At 47.1% G+C, this 27,912-nt stretch overlaps 1 protein-coding gene across 2 annotated transcripts in view; it reads left to right on the plus strand.

Annotated features, from left to right (window-relative positions):
* Positions 1-12,524: 12,524 nt before the first annotated feature.
* The window catches only part of IDH3B (isocitrate dehydrogenase (NAD(+)) 3 non-catalytic subunit beta), a 163,148-nt gene continuing 147,760 nt past the window's right edge, over positions 12,525-27,912 (plus strand). For both annotated transcript variants that reach the window (XM_086964317.1, XM_086964316.1), the window contains exon 1: positions 12,525-12,627. In XM_086964317.1, coding sequence (XP_086820443.1) covers positions 12,592-12,627 — 36 coding nt within the window. In that variant the 5' untranslated portion in view covers positions 12,525-12,591. The remainder of the gene's footprint in view (positions 12,628-27,912) is intronic.

Raw genomic sequence — 27,912 nt, forward strand, 5'->3', positions numbered from 1 at the left:
AGGAGGGTCTGGCATGGGGCCAGGTCAGGGGAGGCCATCGAACTTTCTCGTAGAAGGGTAAACAGCACCATGCGCAAGTTCACGGAACAGAGGGGTTTTGGCTTCAGTAGACATGGACTTCTACATGCCAATGTCACAGGGTATTTAGATGATGATGGAGTCCATCTGTCCCCAGGTGGGCATGGACCAGTTCTTGTTGGACCTGTGCGAAGCCTTAGAAACTGCGGCTTGTAAGTAAGAAAGTTGCCTGCTCTAGTGGGGGGTTCAGGATGTGACGGCTGCCACATCCAGAGCTGTGGCGGAATTAGAGTGTGATCCGAAGGCTGAATGGTACATACATACTATTCAGGAGCACAATAGGGGTGCACATGCCAAACCACCCCAGGAGTCTTTACGGATGGACCCTGGAGGAAAACGTCGGTGCCCCGCTAGTCCTTTGGGCAGTTGTAAGCCTGAGTAACCGGGGGCTTGCCTGGACACACTCCGCCCCTAAAAAGACGTGAGTAAAGTGATGGACTGGTGGTCCATGGTATTTAAGGGAGATAAGCCCCACAAAATGGTAGCACTGATTGAGCTGGCACGGTGCAGTTGGCTCATCAAGCGGGCGGGTCAGCTTAGGCTAGTCACCGCTGCCTCCCTTGGATCACCCTTAAGTTAACCCACCATGTTGGAATACTTCTTGTATAAAATAAACCTGCAGCAAAATGTTTTCTCACAAGCAAGTCTCATGTGGTTATTTATTGCAGTGCATGCTATGACTCCATATTGGGATGATTTGCCCATATTGGCACTATGAGGCTACCCGCGGCACACACAGTGTGCCCACTTAGGATGGCGGCCAGCTTACTGCACATTAGGCACTGCCACAAGTCTAGTGTTTCGGACCCCCGGGGTCCCCAAAGTCCAGCGCAGTACATGTGTCATTTCCGGCATGTTTTCAGGCAGGAGCAAGGTACTTATACCTGCCCCTCCCACCTGTCCTGCCTTTCTGAGCATTGCCCCACCCCGTCTCCCTCCCTACCGCCTACCCGGTGTGTTGGCTGGTGTGGGTAGCTAGGGCATGAATCTGATAACTTGTTAATTTGTGTTGCAGGTGGAGTTACAGGGCGATCTGGAGGCTGAATGGTACATAGGGGTACCCTCTTCAGGAGCACAATCGGTGTGCATATGCCAAACAGCCCCAGGAGTCCTTAAGGCAGGACCCTGGAGGAAAACAACAGTGCCCCTCTAGTCCTTCAGGCAGTCGTAAGTCTGAGCAACCGGGGGCGTGCCTGGACCCTATCCGCTCCACCCCAAAAAGGCGTGACTATGAGGATGGACTGGTGGTCCATGGTATTTAAGGGGGATAATCCCCACTTAAATGGTAGCACCGAATGGGTTGGCCACGGTGCAGTTGGCTTGTCAGCTGGGCAGGTTAGGTCAGTCACCACTGCCTGCCCTTGGATCACCCGTAAGTTAACCCACCACGTTGGCATAATTCTTGTATGAAATAAACCTGCAGCAAAATGTTTTCCCATAAACAAGTCTCATGTGGTTATTTATTGTGGTGCATGCTATGTCTCCATATTGGGGTGAGTTGCCTATATTGACACTAATGTGGAGTCAGCCAAAAACACACACCAGACTGACTACTTACCCTGTTTATGCAATAGACTCACATTTTTTTTACGAACGAATGACGTCCGATATGTGAACCTGCCTCCTTCCTACAGTGTCCCTAAAGCCAAGGCAAGGTGATAGTTTGTTGCAGAAATAATATTTTTTTATATTTCTTTTTATTTTCAAATATAAAACTAAATAAAACAATGTCGTATCCGGGACATCACATTCAGTTACAATAATAAGCAAACAATTTCAGATATCAGGATTTCTGTAAAAAACAGTGGGCGGGGTCATTGAAACATCGACGCGTAGATCGTTCAATAATGGTTGACTGCACACAATTAAGCTACATTTGATGCGCTACGGTATTCAGTCCCCGCCACCCAACAGAACAAGATAAAGAAAGGCGTAGTGCCCCAGATACGTAAAACAAAATCAGGATAAATGACAAAAATATTCACGCCACAGCCTAAACTAACTACACTAACACCCATCTACCCACCCTGCACCCCTGCATATGGCTTTCGCTGAACCCCAACTAGCAGTGTGCCTGTCGCCCCATCTAACTAAATACTAAAAATAGAAAATGGAGGAGGGCACCTTCGTACGTGCCCCCGGTCCCCCCTCCCTCCCGCCAGAACCAAGAATCCCCCAGAGGAAATCCATAAATGTATTAAGAAGCTAATGCAGTACGCAACAGGGGAAACTGTAAACACCGCCCAACCTCCCGCAAGCATCATGGTAGCAAATCCCACATCTATCAAGACCTCGATGTCAAACCCAGTCAATCAGTCTCATCCTTGACCCTTCCAATCGGACATGCGAACCCCTTCCGGACGAACTGCCGCCTCCACAGGATAGTCAAAATACGAGAAAAGTGCAGCAAAGTTCAAACTGAGATCAAGCAAAGATGTTAAGTCACTGAGAACTCCATCAGATCCAAAGACTCTCCTCACCGTCATGAACTCCCAACGTTGTTTCCTCCTCCATCGTAATGGAACTGGCGGATAGGGGAGGGACGCGGTTTCAAGCCCAAAACAGTTTTCATCAAAAGTCTCCGGAAAGGGAGCACCGATTAGTCCTTCCACAGTCAGCAATGATAGTAGGCTTGACGATCCATTCAAAGCACTGATCTCGCTCCTATCGGCCATCACACCGACCGGAGGCTCCAAAACCTCTCGTTGCACTGGGCCCGCTTCCTCTATCAAAATGGCCATCGTGGGTATCTCGAGCTGCTTCATTCCTTGTAACGGAGCAGGGTCCGATCCAATCCGCCCAATTTCAAACGAACGTCCTATCATTTTATGAATAAGGACTTCCACGTTAGTATGAAGAGCCCCAATGGCCGCCAGCACAGTTCGCAACGACGGTTCATTCTTTGTCCGCTCCACCGCTCCTCGCCCGATATCAACCATTTTCATGTCCCCCATAGAGCCCGGTCTCCCCGGGGGAACAGTCAAAAGTGGAACGGACAACAGCAGAGGGGGACTCAATATTCACAGTGGCATCGATATGTGCTTCGGGACCGCAAGCGAAGATCCCAACCCAGTGAACGCCGGTCGGTGGCTAACCAGGCCACCGGGTCAGGGACCTCCGCCCACAGCCTCAGTCGTGCATCGTCGCCCCTCCTTCGATGTTTACCAACTCAGCGGACCGCAGTAGAAATCTCAGGATCGCACCATCGAGTTGTAGTCCGGTTCATACACACGGAGGCAGGGCGTAAGGACAGGATAAATGACAGGATCATCTGGCAGGAGACGGAGGTCGGCCGAGCCGGAAGCCTAAGCAGCCATCTTGTTCGCTAGCGTAGCTCCTCCGCAGAAATAATATTAACCTGTCTCCTGAGGAGGATGTTTTAGAGTTAACATATTTGAGAAACGGGAACACACACAGACACACAGATAAATACATACTTAATAAAACACAGAGAGCACAAAGACTCACACATATTAAAACATGTATACAAGACACACAAAACATCACATATGCCCAAGAACAGAAGATACACAAACACAATTATAACAAATATGGTTATACATATACAATAAACACAGTCATGCGAACACAAAACGTACAAGAACTCACACCAGCACGAATGCAGACTCACAAACATGCACAGGAGATTGCAGGCACACAAATAAACATACACAGAGCGGCACTGGAACACAGGCAGGCACACATATGCTATCAAATTTACAGTATGGGCATATAAATATTCCATGCATCTCTCTTTAGCACCAGGGAGCACACCACCCAAGCAGTAGCTGTAATATTTTTTTTTACTTACTTCCCTTCTTCTGTAAGTTTAGAATTTATCTGTTTGTATCTTTTATGTTATTCATAAAGTGCTTCATGAAGTGCTTCTGTAATGTAACTGGTTTTATTGTAAAGCGCTCTGACACCTTCAGGTAAAGTTTGTGCTGTATAAGAACACATAATAAATCAATCCCTGGGAGGCCCCACATGTCCTCCTCCTCCCTGCTGTACATTATATTCTCAATTACTGTTGCCTGCGTATATTTCCGTCACTCTGTCTGCCTCATTCACATACATATAGCCATGTATGAACTGGGGTGGCAGAGTGGGCTAAAGAACGGTGATGGATTAAACCCAGATCTTTTGACTGGGTGTGAGTGTTTGATTGATTCAGAATGCTCCGTTCATCACTACCCCCTTTTGTACCTCATTCACATACCAAGCAATTAGAATGCAATAGGTCTCCCATTTGCAAAGATTGAGCTATTGGCATTGTAAATGACAATACCTTTTATTTATGTGGTGGTTTTCAAAACAGATAATTAAAAGGCATTGTCATTTACAATGGCAATAGCTTAAACTCTCACAAATGGGAGACCTATTGTATTGCAAATGCTTATAAGATTAAGCAGTCAGCTAATTACTTCTTTCACTCTTTTAGGTAGGTGGTTTACTAGGATTTGTACATAATTTTCACAGATATGAAAATACGTCATTTCTGATGCACGTTCAAATACTGATAAATATAATCGATATATGGGATTATATACCTCCATCTATACAGTCTAAGGATATTGGAAGTCACTGAGATCTTACATGACCCTTTAGGGGCACAAGGATGCACGTCTGTTGCCTTACTAAGGTCATAGGAAGCTCAGGCTCAATAGTTGTATAATGTACCTGGTTAGGAGGGCAGTATACCTTATACAGGGGCACAGCTATAAAGTCACCCAATGTCTTCACCTTGTTTGACAAGCCACATCTGTCCCATTTCCTGTCTGAGAGCGATGACAGAGGGGTGTGCTATAATGTGCAGACTTACAGCAGGCAAATGACAGGGATTGTCTCTCCGGCTTGGCAGTGTGTTTCCATGACAATGCAAGGCCTCCTTCCTCCCTGGGGTGAGGTCTCAGAAGAATGTCAATCAATCAATCAATCAATCAATCAATCAATCAATCACTGCATTTATAAAGCGTGCTACATACCCGTGAGGGTCTCAAGGCGCTGGGGGATGAGGGGGCCGCTACTGATCGAAGAGCCAGGTCTTGAGGAGTCTTCTGAAGGCCAGCAGGTCCTGAGTCTGTCGTAGGCTGGTGGGGAGAGCATTCCAAGCCTTGGCGGTGAGGTGGGAGAAGGATCTTCCGCCGGCGGTGGCCCTTCAGACACGGTGGACTGTTGCGAGGGTGAGGTTGGCTGAGCGGAGGTTTCGGGCGGGGGTGTGGAAGCTGAGTCGGTTGTTGAGGTATGCAGGTCCAGGGTTGTGAAGGGCTTTGTGTGCGTGGATAAGGAGCTTGAAGGTGATCCTCTTGTTGACGGGGAGCCAGTGCAGGCCTCCCAGGTGGGGTGTGAGGTGGCTGCGTTGGGAGACGTCAAGGATCAGTTGTGCCAAGGCGTTCTAGATTTGTTGCAGTCGTCTCAGGAACTTGGTTGTTGTTCCTGAGTAGAGGGCGTTCCCGTAGTCGAGTCTGCTGGTGACGAGGGCTTGGGTGACAGTTTTCCTCGTGTCGGGAGGGATCCATTTGAAGATTCTGCGGAGCATGCGGAGGGTGTTGAAGCAGGACGCGGAGACAGCGTTGACTTTCCTGGTCATGGAGAGGGTGGAGTCGAGGATGACCCCCAGGTTGCGTGCATGGTCTGTGGGTGGTGGTCTCGGTCGTGGGAGCGGGGGCGTCGAAGTTGAAGCTGTCGTGGATGTCGGTGATCTTGCGGTGAAAGAAGGTGGCCAGGGAGTCGCACAGGTCTTATGATGGTGGGATGTCGTGTTGGAGCTGGGGTTGGAGAGTTCTTTCACGATGCTGAAGAGTTTTTTGGTGTTGTGTGCGTTGTTGTCTAGGCGATCCTTGAAGGCGGTCCTCTTGGCAGCCCTGATGAGTTGGTGGTGTCTGCGGGTGGCGCTCGTGGGCTGTGTTGCTGTCAGGTGTTTGGTCGTGGAGCCAATTCTTCTCCAGCTTCCCACAGGTGCGCTTGGAGATCCGGAGGTCTTCGGTGAACCAGGCGACTTTCTTGTTGGTGTGGTTGGTTGTGGAGGTCTTAAGAGGGGCGAGGGTGTTGGCGCAGTCGTTGATCCACTGTTTGAGGTTGGTCGTGGCGGTGTCTGGGTCGGTGGGGTCAGTGGGTGGTCTCAGGGCAAGGGTGGTGGTCAGTTGGTCCTTGGAGACCTTGCCCCAGCAGCGGCGTGGCAGCTGTTGGGTGCGGTGGTGTGTGGTGGGTTTCCTGAAGGTGAAGTGGACGCATCTGTGGTCGGTCCAGTGCGGTTCGGTGGTGTGGTTGAAGGAGACGTGGGGGCTTGTTGAGAAGATGGGGTCCAGCGTGTTTCCGGTGGGGGTCGTCACAAGCTGTTTGAGTCAGAGGTTGGCGAGGTTGTCGATCAGGGCGGTGGTGTTGGCGTCGTTATTGTTCTCGAGGTGGAAGTTCAGGTCCCCGAGGAGGATGTAGTCCGTGGAGGCGAGGACGTGGGTGCTGATGAGGTCTGCGATGTAGTGGTCGTGGTCCGGGGGGTCTGTAGACGAGTGTTCCTCTGAGGGTGGTGTTGGGGTCAGTGTGGATCTGGAAGTGCATGTGCTCGGCTGTGGTGAGGGTGTCGTCGGTGTTGGTCGAGATTCTGATGGTGCCTTTGTGGATGATGGCGATTCCCCCTACCACTCCGTTGGTGCGGTCTCTGCGGTGGCGTTCAGCCAGGTCTCCGTCAGAAAGGCGACTTCGGGGCCGGTGGAGTCTAGGAGGTGCCCGAATGTCTCATACACATTCGCACCAACTGTAGATGGCGCTGTAATGTTACTATTCACTATTCACTATTAATAAACAGCAGTAAGTGAGTCGTGATAACATTTTCTCTACAGGGGTGTTCTGACATCAGAATTATATATATATATATACTATATATTATCTAATCGCGGTCGCCAGTAGATAGTTATAGTTAGGACCCATTTTCCATAGGAAAAGCGTTTTTTGTTTTCCCAATAACTTTGGCGCCGGATGACGAATCTTCGTGAAATTTTCAAAGTTCGTAGGGCGCTTTGGTCAGCACCTGTCTTCAACTTTTCGGAGTGATTCGGCAAGCGGGGGCCGATAAAAAAGAAGGGTCCCAAAACGTGTTTTCTCCATGTTATTTTTTATAGGGAAACTTTAGACAAGGCTACAGCTCGAACTGCTCAATGGAATTACACCAAATTTGGCAAAAAGGTAGCCCTTGGTTCAGAAAGAGACCTTTTTGTTAAATGGTGTAAATCCGTTCAGTAGTTCCTGAGAAATTCAAAATATAGTGGTCAGAAAATCAATTTCCCATAGTAAACTTTAGACACGGCTACAGCTCAAACTGCTGAACGGAATGACGCCAACTTTGGCAAAAAGGTAGTCCTTGGTTCAGAAAGAGACCTTTTTTTTAAATGGTGTAAATCCTTTAAGTAGTTGCTGAGAGAAGCAAAAAATAAAAGTTTCAATATATAGAGGCGCAGTGGATCCGCGGGCCCTCCTGACCATGAGCTTTATTCTAATTGGCTGTCATCACTCCAAACCAGAAAGTGTTGGCAGCCATCTTGTGACTCGATAGAGCCAGTCATAAGAAAACAGAAAAACAAACGCGTAAAACAAGAAAAGGGGGCAGTGTAGAACTACCCTGACCCCCTCACAAGGACCCCCAGGGCAAAAAAAAGCCTTTTTTTTTTTTTAATCAGCAGAAGTCACTGAGGATCCGCTGATCCTGCGGCGAAAATAAAACAAAACGAAGTGCGGGCTCCCGTGCTTTGTTATTATTTAGCTCCTGGGTGGGCCAAGTCCCGGGGGCATGCTATATTGTGATTGTGGGGGCCCAAGGGGGCCCCCGAAGCCCCAGGAACTGCCAGTCCCCAGGGCTTTCCTTAAATATTTGCGGGGGGCACACAGCCCTGAGGACCACCACCCCCAGGGATCATTTTTAAAATGGGTGGGGGTCTCCAAGGCCCCCCTAAGCCCTGGGAACTGCCACCCCCCGCCCGGGCTTATCTTAAATATTTGCAGGGGCACATGGTCCCTCCACAGCCCCGTGGCTTTTTTTTTTTTAAAGAACCTGTGTGGGGGGGGGCTCGATCCCCCCCACATGCCCCGCAGACCGCCACCTCCTCGGGGCACTAACTATGTAAATTCAGGGGTCCGTTACGGACCCCCGATGTCAGGGATGGTCGAATTCATTGACCCACTATGACGAGTGTTCAGCATTCTGTTCCACATGTTTAAAGAATTGCATGTTTCTATACAGTCCCTAGTAGAGCTCCGTGGGTTCTGTTGTGCCTTGTTCGATAATTTGGAGACGCTCCCTGACGAACTGAAAAGGAAGTCTCTCCCGCGAATCCCCGCTTGGCTTACTGAATGGTTTAGTGAGCTGTACTCAGCGTTCTGCTTTGTACAGCTCTTGTAGCGTTTTTGGTATCTGCTTCCCTGCCTGTTCAAGTTTCTGACCATGTTTCCTGAACCCTTTTGCTTGACGGTATTTCTTGGCATCTTGCTGTCTCAATTCCCTTTCCTCGGTATTCCCTTTCCCCGGTATTCCCTTTCCCCAGGGGTGGAGAGTTTTGCCTGCGCTCCACTGCTAGGTCTGTTTTACGACCTCTCATGGTTCCGACCTCTAGCACTGTCAACTGGCATTGTTTTATTGTGCTTGTGAAGTACTGTCTTTTGTGTGTTTGTTCAGTTTGTGCTCGTTCAGCTCCGTCTTTAGTTTACGAGTTAAACGACACGCATTCGTGTTTTGTGTTTGTTTACGTCAAGCTGGCCAATTGAGAGCTTCGTTCCGCTCTGTCTTTAGTTTATGAGCGGACGGGGTTTCTCTTTTGAGCGTGTGTTTTATGTACATCCGCTGTGCTCTGTCTTAAGCTTAAGAGTCGGACGTGGTGTGTGTACTCCGTGCCACTTTGTCTTTAGCTCTATAAGTGGTCCGAGTCAGTCATCTGCATCTCTGGTGGTCCAGTCCTGCGCTGTCTTCAGTTTATGAGTAGGACTGGGTGTGTTCTTACCACGCTGTGTTTGTTAGCATAGCTTGGAGGACATCCCCTGGTGAGTGAGCCTAACTATTGTTGTAGCCAGGTACCCCTCCTTTCCCACCTGGCACGTGACCTCTTCAGAATTACCCCCGTGGCTGCTCACTCAAGTCCTGACGCTCACGATCGTGGGGTAAGTGGAACTTCATGTTGAACACTTGTTTATTAATCTTGGAGGTTATCTTTAAAGTATAGCATTATTGCATGTTTGTTACAGCTTTCTCCCGCCTTCGAGACTGCAGCTTCAAAAGTCCAGCTGGGGGAGAGTTGGTAAACTCCTTGGATTTTCCCCACACTTTTTGGGAGCAGTTGGCATTGAGTGTGTTTTATTTCCACTCGGGTCATTGCTGTTTGGAAGTGTTGGGGACTTTAATCTTCGCTCCTGTGGAATTTGTCTCCTCCCCACCGGGGGAGGAACCTTAACACCCGAGCTCCAGGGACCACCACCTCCCTGTGATGGCCCTGCGGACCGCCACCCTTCAGGACCGGCTCCCGCAGTGTCCCAGGGTGCCCACCCCCGGGACACTGCTGCTTGCAATGACAGGGCGGGAGCCGTGCCGCTCCCACCCTGTCATTGCAAATTGCAAACTGCTTTGCTTCATTGAAGCGAGAGCAGGGAAACCTGTTTGCACTTCAATGAAGCAAAGCAGATTGCTTTTCCACACGGGGAGCTGCATGTCAGCATCTCCCCAAGTGGAAAAGCAATGCCGGCTCCTGCAGGACGAGGGGAGCCTGCGGGACCGTGGGGGCATTGGGGCTCCCCTCACGGTCCCCAATGGATAGGGCCTGCCCCGGGGGAAAGGGTACCCGGGAGGGGGGCCACGTGGCCCCCCTCCCCAAAATTAAAATTAAATAAAAAATTTTTTTAAATAAATGCCGGCCCCGGGAATGGGGTCCCCGGGGCCAATAGAGGCCTTAGGAGGGGGGCCACGAAGCCCCCCTCCATAAAAAAAAATGTGCCCATGCCCCAGGGAATGGGGTCCCCAGGGCCGGAATTGGCCATGGGAGGGAGGCCCATGCTGCCCCCTTCCGGTTCATTTTTTTTTTTAAAGGGATCAGGCCCAGTGGAATTTCTGAGCGTTGGTTGGACGCCCAGCACCCTTTCTCCACCACTCTGCAAACGCGACTACTAGTTAAAGTAGCATATTTCTACACCTCTGACTTAGAGGTAGTTTTAATCCCCTGCCCTGTTATGTATTAGGGCCGTACAGAGGAGGTCATGCTAATCACAGGGGTACCCCAACGCATATTGTTCCCTAGTGTATGTAGGTGTTTTCACTGTACTGGATGTGTCTTTTAGCATTGCACTGGCTCTAGGCCTGGTTAGTCAAAATCAGTTACCACCAGTGCCCGTCTGAAAAAGTTGTGGGCACAGGATGATTTTGCAAAAAGGCCTCTTTCTACTCCTCTGTTGGTTCTTTCTGCACATCTCTTCTTCTTCCTGCACTTTTCTTCGTCTTTCTGTTGCCTCTTTCTGCATTTGTCTTGCTTCTTTCTGCGCTTTTCTTCCTCTTTCTTTACATGTCCCACCTTTGCAGGTATAGTTAGAAATTAGCATTTAAAAAATCTTTCAAATTCACTGAAAAAACCATAGATTTCAGGCACATTATAGTTAGAAATTAGCATTTAAAAAACCTTAGAAATTCACTGAAAAAACCATAGGTTTCAGGGACGTTATAGTTAGTGTAAGATTTCACTTGTATAAAACCATAGAAATTCAGCCTTTATAGTTAGTAGACTTAACTATAACTCGCACCCCGCAATGCACTGCTGATGCCGTCACATATTGCATCACTCATTAAATGCTCAGTGACATCACTGATGACATCTCAAATGACATCACTAATGACATAATCGACGTGATCATCTGAGGCACCTCCTCATACCCTTTAAAATAAAATCTTTCATACACCCACTCTAAAATACACACAATCAATATCGAGACCATAGACAGAGCAATAGCAGTTAGTACATACCTGCTCAGTGATTCATACATCTACACACACATCCACCCACTAACCCATAGTCACTCACACACATAGTTATTCATCTATACAGCCACTGATACATCCACTCATAAACCCATATAGACATTCACACACTGGCACTCACCCAAAGAGTTACTAATACACCTGGTCAGTCATGCAAAGAAACTATCACACACCCATTTCCTTGCTTATACAGTCACACACACACCACCACACTTATTTATAGAGATACTAACAAATACTTACTCTCTTAAACAATCACTCATAGAAACACACATTCATCCATACAGATACTCTTGCAATCACTCTCTCACATATAGTCATTTATATACTCCAACACTCACATATACTGCTTTAAAACATATGTTGCTTCTCACACATGCACCACTGATACATCCATGTACTCATCAACACACCCATACACACACTCACCCACAAATACAGGTGTTTCCATATGCACTCTTGAACCTATACACCCAGTGAAACAACCACTCACATTTCTATGCACAGAGTCACACACACCCCCACCCACCAACAAAGACACTCAGGCACCCATAAAGATACTCAGACAACCAATAAATAACCCATATAGACACTCATGTAGCTACTCACCATGCCATGCAGCCGCTTATACACTAACAGACTAATAAAGACATTCACAGAGTTTATTCTCTAATCCATGCATTCAGTAAGACACGGTTAATCACTCACTTATACAGTCAGTTGCACACCTACTAAATCATCCATTCAGACACTCATACACCCACTCATCCTTTAATACACCTTGGCACAATAGAAGTCAATCATAAGAGAAATGCATTCTCCTGATTGTTTTTTAAAATCTCCTTTTCCTCTTCTTAAATGTTGCCATGTATGATAATCTGAAAACCTGATAGCTATGACTCTGTAAATTAAGAATCAAGCAGAATACAAGTGTCTGTGCTCTTAATTGAAATTCAAACTTTCTATATATAGTTAGGTAGTTTGTATTTCCAGTTCAAATTTTCAGATACATGTTTGTACCTCTTTAAGAACAGCAGCCTTCATACATTGTGCCACTAGCTCACAATAATGCCCTTTACACTCTTATGTTCGACAGGAGCGTAAAACCATACCAACAAACCAATCCAAGATGGCGTCCAAAATCAACCCAGCCCGAGGCTGTTTCATCGCAAGCTTTCACTTGGCGGCCCTATTACAATGTCAATTATAAAAACTACAGTACATTGAAAGAAAACTGTTCAAATGAGATGGAATGCAGTACAAACTTTTTCGTTTGAAAATTAGAGACGTAGAGGTTTCTTAGTAATAGCGTTCTAAAAAAAGTGTTTAAAATATTAGCAAAACAAAATACCCTTATGGGAATGTTGTAAACGCAGTGCCTTTATCGAGCTTAATTAGGTGCCTGTGACAGCGAAATTGGCTTAGCACCCAGTACAGGCAACAACGAATATCCCGTTGTTTGTGACTAGCACTGGTCCTTCGTCTGTGTTTAGTGCTCCTGAGGTTGAAAGATGGCGGCGCTCAGGAAGGTCCTTGCTGTTCCCCAGGTGAGCGTTTGAGGGGTGCGGGGAGGCAGGGTAGTGGAGCGGGGTAACGGCGGAGAAGAGTGTGACACTCTTCCCCTGGGAGCCCCAGTGTTAAAGGGACTGAGAAGGATAACAGAAGGAACCATCGCTGGACCATCCTGTTGTTCACCTGTGCTGTTGCCTCTGGGGTCCCTGGCCTGCCCTCCTGACCTGGCTGACCCGCAGTACTAGCCTCGGTGACTCTAGTCCTTGCCCTGCCTGGAACACCGGCCTGTAATTATCCTCTAGGGATATTTTATAATTTCACGTGGAGTCCTTGTCGGAATGCAATGCATTCTGTAAGCTGTAGTCTTTGATTATCTTAAGTTGAGCCCGACAAAAACACCCGAGGAGCGCGATCTTGTGAAACACAAATCAGATTATAAACATGGGAGGGAATTGTTCTTATTAAATATTTTAATTTGCCGGGGGTAAAGTTTCTTGACACTGGTCGACAACCTTCTACTAAAAGCGGACTTGGAATAAATAATTGGGGCTGGAACAGGACTGGAAATGTTCTAAAAATGGTAAACATTTTAAACAAGGCATTACATTTTTGGAAATACCATTCTTTTAAATACTTTTTTATTATTATTTATTGTGTGCTTTAGGGTTGTGATAAACCAAATAAAGGTTATTTTTTTTACTAACAGACCCCCTCCACCCCCCTCCTCGCCTCCCCTCCCACTCCCCACCGGTCCAGGTCTCAAACACAGCTATTGTAATGCGCCTCCACTGTCCACGCTCTACATGTGCATCTTAGTCTCTGGGGCCTGTGCCTTAGGGGCCAAAAAGCTGCAGCAGCGAGCAGTGTGTATACAGCAACTTTGGGTGTGGCACTGCCAGATCTCTCTTGTTCTTTACATACTTGCTACTGGCATACGTGTGTCATGGCTGGTTAGAGGTTTGAATGATCATATCTTGGTGTGCCTACTGCTGTATTGCATATAGCATACAGATAACATGCCCAGCTTCCAGTAAGTTTTGTGGTGTTCGGAAGTTTTTTGCAGGGATCTTATGTGCCTGCAGGTGACAAAATTCTAGCTTTGTAAATATTTTAGTGTGCTTTTCTAGTGCTTCTGCCATTCCCCTTGCTCACCTCCACCCTCTGTTCTAGTGCTCCTTGCCGGCCCTTCCCCTCAGAGTGGCCAACTTTCTATTATCCCTTAAAAGGACACTTTACACACAGGAAGACACTAGAAGCTATTTGTTGGGGAGCAGGAGCACAATGAGTCATGTAACAAATTTTTGGGGTTTTGTTTTTAAATCTCCCACCTCTGCACCGAGCCATCTTAAAATACATAACTTTGCCAAAGGTTGAATTTATCTCATGTAATTAATATTCATATTGTAACTTAGTTTTAATCTCACTGCTTAGAGCACAGGTCTTCAAGCAGTGGGGCGCACCCTCTCGGGGTCCATGACTGTATTCCCAGTGGGGCGCAACCGCGTCTGCAAGGAAGGACTTATAAATGAAAAGGGCCTGGAAGCGGCAACGTTTATCTGGCGCGTTCTCAAGGATGTCTTCTTTTATATGCAGAAGTTAAACTGCGTAAAAGAAAATGCAACTGTAATCCTGAGTGTACCGTGGAACAGCCAGCGAGTAGGGTGACGGGGTTCAGGGCTAAATACAATATACTGAGTAACTATGTAATTATGTGGCACGAAAATGAAAATTATGTGTCGTCATGCAGCACACTTTTTTGATACATTTACTTTATTTGGTCATTTTTTGCATTGAGTAACACTATCTGGGCCTAAATTTCACCTAATTAATACCGGTTTAATACCCATTTTGAAATGTTCTCGACTGTCAACTGTCATCTTAGAATGTTTCTGAAGACAGCTGGCCTTACCATCAATATCTCTGCCACCCCAGTTGTGGTCTATTGAACTAGTTGGAAATGTAGAACCAGAAAACATGCTTTTTAGTTCCAATACCCTATTTGGCCAAATTGTGTGCTCTGGGGCAGTCACTTTCTCAGCTTATTCCTCTGCTCACTTTTGCGAAGAATGCATACCTGTCAATATTTTGCAACATGAAAGTTGGGGATTCTGGAAAACATGGGGAAGTGCGTTTGTTCCATTGAATTCTATTGAAGCTGAGGAAATATTAGATAGGATAAAGCTAAAAGAAAAAAAGGCAATTTTTGCTTAGAAAATCGGGAGTCTCCCAGCTGAAAAGGGTCTGTTGGCATGTATGAGAATGGGAGTATTCAGGTTCAATGTAAAAGCTGCTAGTAAGTATGTAGTTAAAAATGTGTGCTGGATATTACCTGGAAGGGAGTGAAGTAGTGAGAGTTGTTTTATTAGTGTTTATTAGTGTAGTTATGAAAGTGTTAAATGTGGCGGGGAGAAAGATGCAGTGAACCAGAATGTGGAACAATGGGCATCTTACAGTTCCTTTGTTAGAGGATGTGGAGAGGAGTGACAGTTGCAGGACAATCCTGCAAATTGTGGATGGTTGTCCAATCGGTGCTCTTGCAGGTCCAACTCCCACTTATGCTGCTTGTTCCCCTAATGTCCACCCTGGCCTGTTAGCATTAATGCTGTACCCCAGTTTCTGGCAGTCCTTATGGCTTGCTCCCTTTTGTGACGGATGTCTTCCCCATCTTGGTCCCTTGGTGACTTACTCCCCCTTTTGCATCTCCTGATGGCCACCGGCTGGTACTCCTGATAGTTGGTCTCCATCCAGTCCTGAGCACTGGAATAAACCCTGCATAACCTCCCCCCCCCAACCCCCAGTTTTGTTCTTCATATGACAGACCTGAAATTCACCAACCCCTCCCCAAGCGTCTTTTGCTTCAGACCGTAGCAACCAAATCCTAGCTTTATTTGGACCACAGACTTACCACCACCACCCCAGTCCGCCTCCCACTCCTGTTCTTTAGACACCGCCACCAGTGGACCACTGCTCCTTGGCCTGTGCTGCTGGTTTCTCTCATCTGACCCATGTCACTGCCTCTTTCAGACTGATCTTGAACCTGTGGCCCAGATTGATTCAAAACTTGTGTTCCTCATCATTGAGTCCTGCTACGCCACATTCTGTTCTATTTCAGCCATAAGGGGAAGGAACATCAAGTACAGTGAAGGCAGAAACAAGCTTGACATGGAGCAAATGTGGATGCCTTCTGCCTTCTAAAAACTCTGGAGTTTTAGGTCAGAACTCAGTAAAAAAAAGAGCTTGTACAATGTCACATAAACAAAGGGTCAAAGACATCTACTGTTCAGGGCTATCGGTTTGTGCGGGGATTTGCCTTGCTATGCCCTTGTCCTCGCACCCTAAGGCAAAGGAACATGTTTCTTTTACTCTTCTGAGATCTTTGTTGCCAGATGGTGTTACTTTTACAAGTTTCGGATTGCCATTTGCTCCTAACAAGCCTTTTTGGGTTCCGACCCACGATTGTATATAATGCTTCCTTTAAATCTTCACATTTTCTCAGTTATTTAAAAAAATCTTTTTGTCAGGCCTTCAGCATCTTTGTATTTTTACAACTTACCTTTGCTTATTAGTGCAATACTTTTATTTTTAGTATGGTTGTTTACCTGCAACTCTACTGGTGTAAAGTATGTATGAAAATGTTATTCCTAGTTCTCCTAAGTTTATCTTTGTCTTATTTTTTGTGCTGTTATCTTTTTATGCACTTTTGTACAATAGTCAATTTCCCTACCAGTATAGGCAACACTTAGTATAGCTTGAAAAAATATATCTTCAGGGTTATGCGTTTTATTCACTGAACTTTGTTTCAATTAATTTTCCAAAAGAAGAGTTGAAATGGACAACTTTTGAATTCAGCCAACCAAATGGAGTTATTGGCGGACGGAAGCGTATTGCGTGTTATTATGGTAGCAACGTATGATCCAGCAAGTCTATGAAAGCAAGGTGGTGCCCATCGTGTTCTTTGCAGCTCTGCTGTGTGGCCGCTCATATGAGGGATTGTTGGAGAGAATAGCAAAGTGCCTGAGAATTCACTAGGAGCAGCAGCAAAACACTTAACGCAGTCCTAAAATTGAAATGGTGTGCACGGTATTGAACATGCTGTAAATTATGATGTACAGAGGCACAAGCGAACTATAAGAAGCGATGGTAACACAGTTATCTACTTAAAGGACCTGGAGCTCAAGACGGTCTTGAAGTCACATTAGCAAGAACTATCCGTCTGCATCTAGTATGTACTGAAGTATTCCCCGTTTCCAGGGTTTCAATTGCCTGCTATGCCTTACTCGCTCAATGGCCTCTAGATTCAGGAAGTGAAGCAGTAAGGCTTCTAACAGCACATGTATCCTTTCAGAAACAGTACAACACCTTCACAGAACAACCTAATAGGGACATGCTGCCTGAATAGCTTTGGGAACAGGAAAATGTGCTCCTTCACAGCGGTAGCTACTGTGCACTGTCATACGTGGATGATAAAGTGGGCTAGAACGGGAAGACTGAATTTCCTGGTGCAGCACAAGCTTATTAAACTGCTATATCCAGCTATTTTGTCCTAATACTTTAACTGTCTGAGACTTAGCTGCCCAGCAAAGACATGCATGATATGTTGAGTGACGTAGCATTGGCAAGAAAGCAGCTGACGAGCAGGTGCATTTGTCCAGAAACCCCAGATCATCAAAAAGAGCCCAGATAGAAGACCATATAAATCCAAGCGCCAGCGCAGGTGAAGTGATCGATCGGATGAAAGCACAAATGTTGTCTAGAGTTGCAGATGGAAATATGAGCACCTAAACCTGCATCAGTCCCTTCTCAGCCTTTGGAAACCTTAAAACCCGGCCCCCACACCAGCCGTTGGATGTCTTCCACAAACCAGTCACAATCTGCTGTGTCTGAGCGCCAAGTGGAAACTGTAAAAAAATATCCAACATCCACACTAATTATTTGGGCGCAAGAAAAAGAATGTACCCACCACATCCAATCTAGAATTCTTGTCTATTGTTATTATTTTGTTAATTCATACATATTGCGTAACTGTTCCATCAATAATTTGATAGAGTGGAATGGAATGGAATGAAAATTTGTAAAGCGCGATGGCTACCCAGAGGCGTCCCAGAGTAGGAGATGAGGCTCTGTTTGCATCACTTGAGGGTGTACACAAAAATACCAGGACTATCTTGGCAACAGTGACCTCGCTGCACAGTATGTCTGAAGCATGGACAGTGCTCCTCACAGATATTGAGGTAAGTGTTTGGAAAATTGAAAACCAGGTCATGGTGAAGAAAGAGCTGGTGGTTGATCCAAGGTCCTGCTGAATTCCAGTAGTGCTGTAAATATTAGGATTGTATTGGAGAACCGGTGGGATGAGTCAGACACGATGCTTCGGGCTGGTGATGTTAGGCACCTGGAGTCGCCTACTGGAGGCAAAGGATGCTGATGATGTTCAAGTTTAACATTTATATAGCGCACTACTCACCCAGAGGGTCTCAAGGCGCTTGAGGGAGGGGGTAATTTACATATCAAATATCCAAGTTTTTAGTTGTTTTCTGAAGGAGAGGTGGTTCTGTGTAAGGCGGAGGTGGGTGGGGAGAGAATTCCAGGTCTTGGCCGCTAAGTAGGAAAAGGATCTTCCACCCATGGTGGATCTATGGATGCATGGAATTGGGGCGAGGGCTTGATTGGACAATCGTAGTTGGCGGGTGGGGGTGTAAAAGGACAGGCGCGTGTTGAGGCATTCGGGTCCTAGATCGTAGAGGGCTTTGTGTGCGTGGGTGAGGAGACGGAACGTTATTCTCTTGTTGACGGGAAGCCAGTGGAGGTCTTTCAGGTGGCCGGAAATGTGAGCTTGGAGGGGGATGTCTAGTATGAGTCTGGCTGAGGCGTTTTGGATGCGTTGGAGTTTTTTCTGTAGTTTGGATGTGGTTCCGGCGTAAAGGGTGTTTCCATAGTCCAGTCGGCTTGTGACCAGTGCGTGGGTGACTGTCTTTCTTGTTTCGTTGGGGATCCAGCGCAAGATTTTTTTGAGCATACGTAGGATGTTGAAGCATGATGATGAGACGGCGTTGACTTGTCTGGTCATCGAGAGGGAGGAGTCCAGGATGAAGCCCAGGTTACGTGCGTGGTCCGTTGGTATGGGTGCGTTTCCCAGGGCCGGTGGCCACCATGAGTCGTCCCAGGCGGAGGGGGATGAGCCTAAGATGAGGACTTCCGTTTTGTCCGAGTTCAGTTTTAAACTGCTGTTCTTCATCCACTCGGCTACTTCTTTCATCCCTTCGTGTAGGTTGGTTTTGGCGGTGTTTGGGTCTTTGGTGAGGGAGAGGATCAGCTGGGTGTCGTCAGCGTAGGAGATGATGTTGAGGTTGTGTTGGCGCGCGATGGATGCGAGGGGACTCATGTATACGTTGAAGAGGGTGGGACTGAGTGATGATCCTTGTGGTACGCCGCAGATGACTTCGGTGGCCTCTGATCTAAAAGGTGGGAGGCGGACTCTCTGTGTTCTTCCAGTGATGAACGAGATGATCCAGTCCAATGCTTTTCCTTGTATTCCGACGTTACTGAGGCGTTGTATAAGGGTGCTATGACAGACTGTGTCGAAGGCTGCGGAGAGGTCAAGTAGGATGAGGGCAGCTGTTTCTCCGTTGTCCAGTAGTGTTCGGATGTCGTCTGTTGCTGCGATGAGGGCGATCTCGGTGCTGTGTTTGGATCGGAAGCCGGACTGTGAAGGGTCGATGGATTTGTTGGCTTCGAGGAAGGCGGCGAGCTGACTGTTGACGGCTTTCTCAATGACTTTGGCAGGGAATGAGAGGAGCGAGATGGCGCGGTAGTTAAGTTCAGTGGGGTCTGCTGTGGGTTTCTTCTGAAGGGCGCTGAATTCGGCATGTTTCCAGCTTTCCGGGAAGGTAGCGGAGTTGAGGGAGCAGTTGATGACGTCTCGGAGATGGGGTGCGATAATGGAGCCTGCTTTGTTGAAAATGTGGTGGGGACATGGGTCGGTTGGCGATCCTGAATGGATGGAGTTCATCAGGCGGATGGTGTCTTCAGTGGTGATTGGGTTCCAGGTGCAAAGGTTGTTGGAGGGGGGTTTTAGTTCGGAGGTTGGTGGGGTGGACTGGTCTCCGGACTGGTTATCAAAGCTGTTATGTATGTCAGTGATTTTGTTGTGGAAGAAAGTGGCTAGGGAGTCGCAGAGGTCTTGGGAGGGAGTGATGTCGTTAGTGCCGGCGGTGGGGTTGGTAAATTCTTTGACGATGTTGAATAGTTCCTTGTTGTTGTGGGTGTTGTTGTCGAGTCGATCCTGGACTGCTGATTTCTTGGTGGATCGGATCAGTTGGTGGTGTTTGCGGGTGGCGTTCTTGAAGGTGGCCAGGTTGTCAGTGGTTGGGTTTTTTCTCCAGGCTTTCTCGAGGGTGCGACAGAACTTCTTGGATTTCTTAAGGTCATCGTTGAACCAGGGGGCTTTTTTGCTACCTTGCTTGATTTGATGTTTTTTCAAGGGTGCTAATTCGTCAGCGCTGTGGGTGATCCATTGTGTGAGGTTGGTGGCTGCGAGGTTTGGGTCCGATGGTTTTGCAGGAGGGTTTTGGTGAAGCGATGTGAAGAGTTGCTCAGTAGTAATTTTGTTCCAGTTTCTGCGGGGAATTGGTTGTGGGTGGTTGTGGGTCGTAGTATTTTTGTAGTTGAAGTGAACGCAGCTGTGGTCTGTCCAATGGAGAGCTGTGGTGTGATTGAAGGAGATGTGCTTACTGGAGGTGAAGATTGGGTCGAGCGTGTGTCCGGCATAGTGGGTGGGGGTGTTAACGAATTGATTGAGTCCGAGATTGGCGAGGTTGTCCAGAAGGGTGGTGGTGTTGCTGTTGTTGTTCTTTTCCAGGTGGAAGTTGAGGTCCCCAAGGAGGATGTAGTCCTCGGAGGGGAGGGCGTGTGGGCTGATGAAGTCAGTGATGTCTTAGCTGAATTGTGTGCGGGGTCCTGGTGGTCTGTAGATGAGGGTGCCTCGGAGTGTGGTCTTGGGGTTGCTGTGGATCTGGAAGTGAAGGTGTTCGGCGGCTGCGAGGCGATCGTCGGAACTGGTCGTGATGCGGATGGTGTTCTTATGAACAATGCCGATGCCTCCTCCTGTTTGGTTGATGCGGTCTTTTCGGATGATCTTGTAGCCGTCAGGGATGGCTATGGCGATGTCGGGCGCTGAAGAGGCGTTCATCCAGGTTTCTGTAAGAAAGGCGGCGTCCGGCGATGTGGTGTCGAGTAGGTTCCAAAGGTCAATGGCGTGTCTGTGGACCGAGCGGGTGTTGAGTAGGATGCACTTCAGGTGGTTAGTGTCGGAGCTCTGTTTGGAGTTTGTGGATTTGGTGTGGGTCTTGATGCAGTCGAACTTGCAGGAGTGGCAGGTGAAGGGTCCATAGGTGTGTCCTGGGGCGGCTTGGTAGCAGTTTGGTGCTCTGCCTGGGTTAAGGGCTGAGAGGGTTGCGGCGTCGTACGTTATGCGGGTGGAGTGGATTAAGCGGGGGCCAGGGGGACTGGCGCTGGGCGTGTTCCAGGCGCGGACGAGCGTAGACGGGCTTACCTTTCGCTCGCCTTTGGTGCGCATGGGGCGCGTCCGCTGCGCGTCTGTTGCATTGACATATGTAGATAGTGGAGGAGGGCGGAGCGAGGGAGGAGCAGCTGGGAGGCGGGAGCGGGGTGGAGGGGACGGGCTCCGAGACACAACAACAAAATGGATGGCAGCAAAAAACAAAACTGAAACAGGTTGGGGCCCAAAGTGGGATTCTTCTGTGGGCAGTGGCACCGGGTCAATTAGGCACTGGTAATTATTTTCAGTAATGCAATGTGAGCGCTACGATAATGCAGCAATGAGCAAGAAAGCGCTATGACAATTACAATGTGCAAATCAGCTATAGAGGGCTATGGTATTACAATGCACAAGCTATGAAATGAAAACTAAGCAGGCAGCAATCTAGGCAGGCAGCCATTCTTAATAGCAACAAGCAATGCGAGAGAGCCCAACGATACCAGGGAAGACCAGGGAGCGTGGGGAGCGACTGCTTCCGATAGTCAAGACGAAGAAGGCTGGAAGAAGATCTCTGCCTAGATTGATGAAAGAGGCCTCTAATACAGAAAGATGTACAAGTCAAGAGTGAGATGATTATTCTGGGGAACATCAACCGTGGGATAGTAAAGTAGTGGTCACAAAAAGTGATTTAGATGTGCAGATATGAGTGCTCTTGTTCTTTTACTTCAGGTACACAGATGCTGAAAAATAATCAGTAGATAATCCATCCATCTGGACTGAGGCTGTAATAACTGAGTTGACAAGTGCCCAAGCTTCGCGTATATATGTTCATGGAGGTGGCCGTAGTTTATCCTTTAATATACAGCGTTAAATGCAAGATAACATATATCTCTAAGTGTATTTGTCTAAGTCTTATCTAACCCGAGGGTAGGGGTATTTGAGAACTTGTATATATAACAGGCACATTGAGTATGACAGAATAAACCTAGCCAACGAGGCCTTTAATAGATCCTTTAATGGGCCTTGGACAACAAGAAGGGAGTAGCATTCACTTCTAGGAGGCGCGCCTTGAAAACCTGTTTTCATAAGGCCTGCGGGATGTCTAGAGGCTGGTTACTGGTGTGACAGTTGCAGCAAAAAAAACATTTGTATCTTTTGCGGTAAAAGACATCAACATTGCATCACGTGTAAGTTCAAGGGACAGTAGTGTAACTGTAAGTTGAGTTTGTATTGGACCTCTCAAAAAAAGATTTAAAAACAGCCTGTTTGTTGCATTTGTCCCAAATGCATCTGTTAAATGAGATAGGGAAACCTTCTGTACAGCAATGCCTGCTAATGCAACTTGTTCCTACCATTCAGCCATACCTACAGTACAATCTAAATCAGTATGGCAAATTTTTGTTGACCCGTTTTGGGTTTAATGTGTTCCATCGTATGATTTCCTTTCATTCCCAAAACGACTGGTCTACAAATCTTTCCCCCTGTCCTTGTGATTCTATTTCTTTACAATCCACTATTCATGTATTCTTTTTTTGTAAATTCTATGTCCCACCACGCAGGCGGTGGATAGTACCACTCTTGAAGGTTTTGAGGATGTGTCAATGTCGTTCAGACTATTTGGCCTTACAGTTTTTGGAAACTGAACCCATGACAAAATCCATAGTTTACTTTCTTAAATTTTGTATTAGACATCGCTCTAATCTCTGATAAATGGTTTTCTCAGATGATAACATAGGCCCTAGACTAAGTTGGAGAAGTTACAATCTATTCAGGCACAACTGACACTTTGCTGTTTATACGGTTTTTTAAATTGTCTAATGTCAATGTGAATACTGGCAAAATCAGTTTTTAATATTTGGAATTCAAATTGCGAATTTTTATGCTTTTATTGGGTTTTAAAAATGACTATGAAATTGATGTATTTTTATGAACTTTTATGGTATTTCAAAAATAATGGAAAACCAAATAAAGATAATTTGACTTTGAGTTTGTTCATTTCTTTTCTTTCTCCCCAGTACGTGACTTGCACCTTTTATACTTTTGTGGTTGGGTAGTGGATATATTTTCCCAGAGCCAGTGGTATTTCATTCAGTCAATGAAGCACCTTCAAAGCCCCCGTAACTAGCGGTCCACATGTCAACCCATAATTGATTAAATGCACTGTGCGACCTTTGAAGACTGACTGTAATTGTATTATAAAGCATTGTATTTCTTGTTTTAAGTATAACTGCGCGCAGTTCTTATCATAAAGCTGCTGGTTCTTAGGCACATTCACACTTTAAAATGGTAAGAGTAATTTAATAGCTTAAGACTAACTCTGATCAGATCAAAAGAATATATGCCTGAGGCACTTTATTTCCCAATTTATGTGTTTTATTAGTGTTGTTTAAATTTTAATAACCGTAACCCCTTTTTGCATTGGGTGTGACTTCGCTTAGGTGTTTTTTCCGTTTGCGTATGTTATGTCATTTTTACCTTTTTTGCAAATTGTAACAAATTTAATCAATCATACAATAAACTATGAAACAAACAAAAAAAAAACCATTCAGTCAGTCAACTGCAACTTTATTCGGTCTAGCTAGACCATAAAAGTATAAAACGGTAAATCCATACAGACGAATACAAACGGCAATCAATTCATACAACAGGCGGATTGCAATTAAAAGACAATAAAAACCATAAAGTACAAATGACCATAAAATATAAGAGACACATGCAGACACCAGCAAATAAGAGTGCATCAATTATCACATAATCAACGCCGCCCTCTGCTTTATCGCACACTGAATGAAAGCGGCAGTTAGAAAACAAATTTTCAAAGAGGGAAGAGTCTGTAAATAATTGAAAGGCGACTTACTGTATCGAATGTTCTCTTCTTTTAAACAAGCATTTGCAACGCAATAGGTCTCGCATTAGGAAAGTTTGAGCTATTGGTTTTGTAAATGACAATTTTTTTATTTGTGTTGGTTTTGAAAATAGCGAAATTAATAGTTTTGTCATTTACAATGTCAATAGTTTTAACTTTCGCAAATGTGACATCTATAGCATTTGTAATGCAATATGTGTTGTATTTACATGACTTAGATGTATTGATATTACAAATAACAATGGCTTATTTTTTTAAAATAATTAATATTATAATTAATAATAAACGATAAAAATAACGTAACGTGTTATCATTTTATTTATCCTGTGCTGGCAGTGGGGCTACGCTCAGTGGCGGCTGGTGACATTTGAAAGTGGTGAGGCGTAAACTAATTTGCATATTGCACCGCAGCGAGCGAGCCCGAACCACCTTGCATCCATCCATCCATTCATCATTCATGCATCTACCCACCCACCCATCCTGCATCCATACATCATTCATTCATGCATCCACCCATCCATCATGCATCCACCCATCATGCATGCATCCATCATTATTATTATTATTATGAGTTTTGTATAGCGCCTGTTTACCATTAGGCATCCCAGCGCTCACCAGAGCATAACGCTACCAGAACAATAAAGGGGTTAGGCCGAGAATGAAAAAGTTTTTAAAAGTTTACGGAACCGAAGCAAACTCGTTTCCGAGCGAAGTTGCAGGGGAAGGGAATTCCACAGGGTGGCCACCTTTATCGAGAACCTTCCATGCATCCATCCATACATCATTCATGCATCCACCCATCCATCCACCCACCCACCCATCCTGCATCCATACATCATTCATTCATGCATCCACCCCTCCATCCATCATGCATCCACCCATCATGCATGCATCCATCCATACATCATTCATGCATCCACCCATCCACCCACCCAGCCATCCTGCATCCATACATCATTCATTCATGCATCCACCCATCATGCATCCACCCATCATGCATGCATCCATGCATCCATCCATACATCATTCATGCATCCACCCATCCACCCACCCATCCTGCATCCATACATAATTCATTCATGCATCCACCCACCCATCCTGCATGCATCCATGCATCCATCCATACATCATTCATGCATCCACCCATCCATCCACCCACCCATCCTGCATCCATACATCATTCATTCATGCATCCACCCATCATGCATGCATCCATGCGTCCATTCATACATCATTCATGCATCCACCCATCCATCCACCCACCCATCTAACCTGCATCCATACATCATTCATTCATGCATCCACCCATCCATCCATCCACCCACCCATCTAACCTGCATCCATCATTCATGCATCCATCCACCCATCATGCATGCATCCATCCATGCACCCATCCACCCACCCACCCACACAGTGACAGCATTAATGGCCGACAGCAAAGTTAAGGCATCAATTAGATCTCAAATAATCCCTGCTTCCTGTTGTCCAAACACCTCCACATGTCAATTCTTACCCACCAAGGGTTCAATCTAGCGTTGGAACTGTTTTATTTTCAATAGCTATTCCCATAGTTTTATTAAAATGAGCATCAACAAAATTACCAGAAGCCCCAGATTCAATCATTGGCTGAATCTTAATATTTGCCCTTTCTGCAAACTAACTCTATTACCAAAAATAAATGCTGCTGTGCTGCCTCCCCCAGACAATGCCTTATGCCTGTCAGTCAACATGACACAGGCCCGCCCACCCCCTTCAGACTCTGAAGGGGGTGGGCGGTCCTGGATCATGCTGACTGACAGGCATTGTCCCTCGGCGTTTTGAACTTAAGTAAACTGAGAGTTTACTTCAGTTCAGAGCTACGCCGAGGGAGCTGCCGGTGCGGGCGAGGGGGCAACGCCCCAACGCCCCCAATAGACGCACCGCCACTGGCCATTACAGAGGAGCCGTCCCTGCATGATGTACCTCATATTCCCCTTATAACCAAACCACACATATGCAGCCCCCACGCTTGCATGCCACCCCACACAGACGCTAGCCTCACACTCTCACCGCATACACACACGCACATCGCCCATGCTCGCATGCTACACATACATTTATGTTGGAGCCGAGGCTGGGGGCTTAGGTGGGGGCTGACAGTGAGTGCAGATGCTCTGGCTGGCAGGCAGCGGTGGCTTGTGTGTTTTGTGCTCCTCTGGTGAGCGGAGCAGTTTGGCTGCCGAGCAGGCCGGGGCCGTGGGAGATGATTGGCAGTCGCACACAGCTCATTATACAGGCAGCTGAAGATGAGAAATGCATTTGCTGATGCTAGTTCAAATTGCTCCAGTCCCCCGAGGCCCAGCAGTGTGATCCGCCAGTATGAAATATTCACGTTTTTATCACCTTTGCCCACAGGAACTCTGTCATTTCCACCAACTGCTCAGAAATGTTCTGCCTGAATGTATCCATACAGTGGCTGTGTTTGTATCTCTGCATGTTGTGATATTATGCCGCCTGCTGGCGCATATATTTTGTTTGTAATCAGGTGAAAGCCGAGCACCGGTGAGCGCAGCTCTCACACGAGCTGCCATACTAGCGCCCCAGTGCTGTACAGCACCCTGGCGAATCGGTTCTCTTTGCTCTTACCTTTTTGTCCTAATGTGTGACTTTCTAATGATAAGAACTCACCATGATGTAAAGCGCCTCACAACGCTTGGGAGAGTTCCAGTTGTTGATTTGGCGCTCTTGACTGCTGCCTCAGTTAGGGCACAGGCACCTGAAGTCTTCGACAACAGTGCAGCCACCTCAATTTACCCAGATTCCCCCTCCGCCATCACTGAATCGAATGCTCAGCCTTGGGGACAGCTGCTCATTCTGGCATTCAGTGACTACTCTTCACACACCCCTCTCACTTCTGTGTGATGGTGTTTGCATGGACCATGTTTCTACAGGTTCTAGTGGGGCACGAGGCAGAGGAGGGGGAGAGTTCTTCTCAAATAGTTGGTCTGTGTACTAGCGATGCCGGGTGCTGATGATCTGCGGGGTGTGGCGGGCAAGCACCGTTTCCAAAGAAAATCCTCAGTCGATGCTTACGGTGCATGAGGAGATGGTCATTGTTTGGGTTAAGTGTCTGCTAGAGAAGTAGGGGATAGGTCGTAAGTTATATTAGGGCTGGGGGTTGAGGATTCCCACCTTCCAGTCATGTTGGCTGCTCGGGTCCTCCGCTCGGGATCCCACTTGCCAGCCGCTTCTCTGCTCCTTCTCGGGGTCGATGCAGCTCCTGTCAGATACCAAAATTCCGTACTTAGACAACATGTGCGCCCAGCAGTCCGCGCTCGCGCCGCGTGTTGTCGTGGCTACGGGCACATGACCAGCGAAACCGAAAGCAGCCCGGGCTTAGAGTGAGAGGGCGGGGGCTGTCCGCACATGCGCGCTCCGAGCCCCGGCGCCAAAGTGGAGTGCGGCATCTGAAGTCCCGGGTCCCAGGAGGGGGCCCGGGTGAAGACCAGCGCTGCGGAGGGAGCTCGAGACTGACGAGAGAGACAGGGACACGGAACATGCTGAAAGAGCCCGGTGAGTGGGGGGAGGGGTATGTGTGTGTGCGCGTGTGCATCTGTGTGTGCGCGTGTGCGTGTGTGTGTGTGTGCGCGTGCGTCTGTCTGTGTGTGTGTGCCTGCGTGTGTGCCTGCCTGCGTGTGCATGTGTTGTGAACAGCCTGCCGGAATCGGAGCGCGTGTTCACGCGGGCGACCTGATCCGATTCCGGCAGGCTGCGTCCGCGTGCCAGTCTCTTGTCTCCTCTTGGTAGTCCTTGAAAGCTAAAAGGACTGAAACGATTGCAATAGACTCGCTTTTGCGACAGCAGGGGCTTCGCCCCTGCAATCGCAGGCGCGAGACCTAAAAAGGAGGCAGATAGCTTTTTATCAGCAAAGAATAAAATTTACAGAACATCAAGTGAATTATGCTTTATGCTGAGTGA

This window comes from Lissotriton vulgaris, chromosome 3_2, assembly GCF_964263255.1.
Source record: "Lissotriton vulgaris chromosome 3_2, aLisVul1.2, whole genome shotgun sequence".
In the NCBI taxonomy this organism is placed as follows: Eukaryota; Metazoa; Chordata; class Amphibia; order Caudata; family Salamandridae; genus Lissotriton; species Lissotriton vulgaris.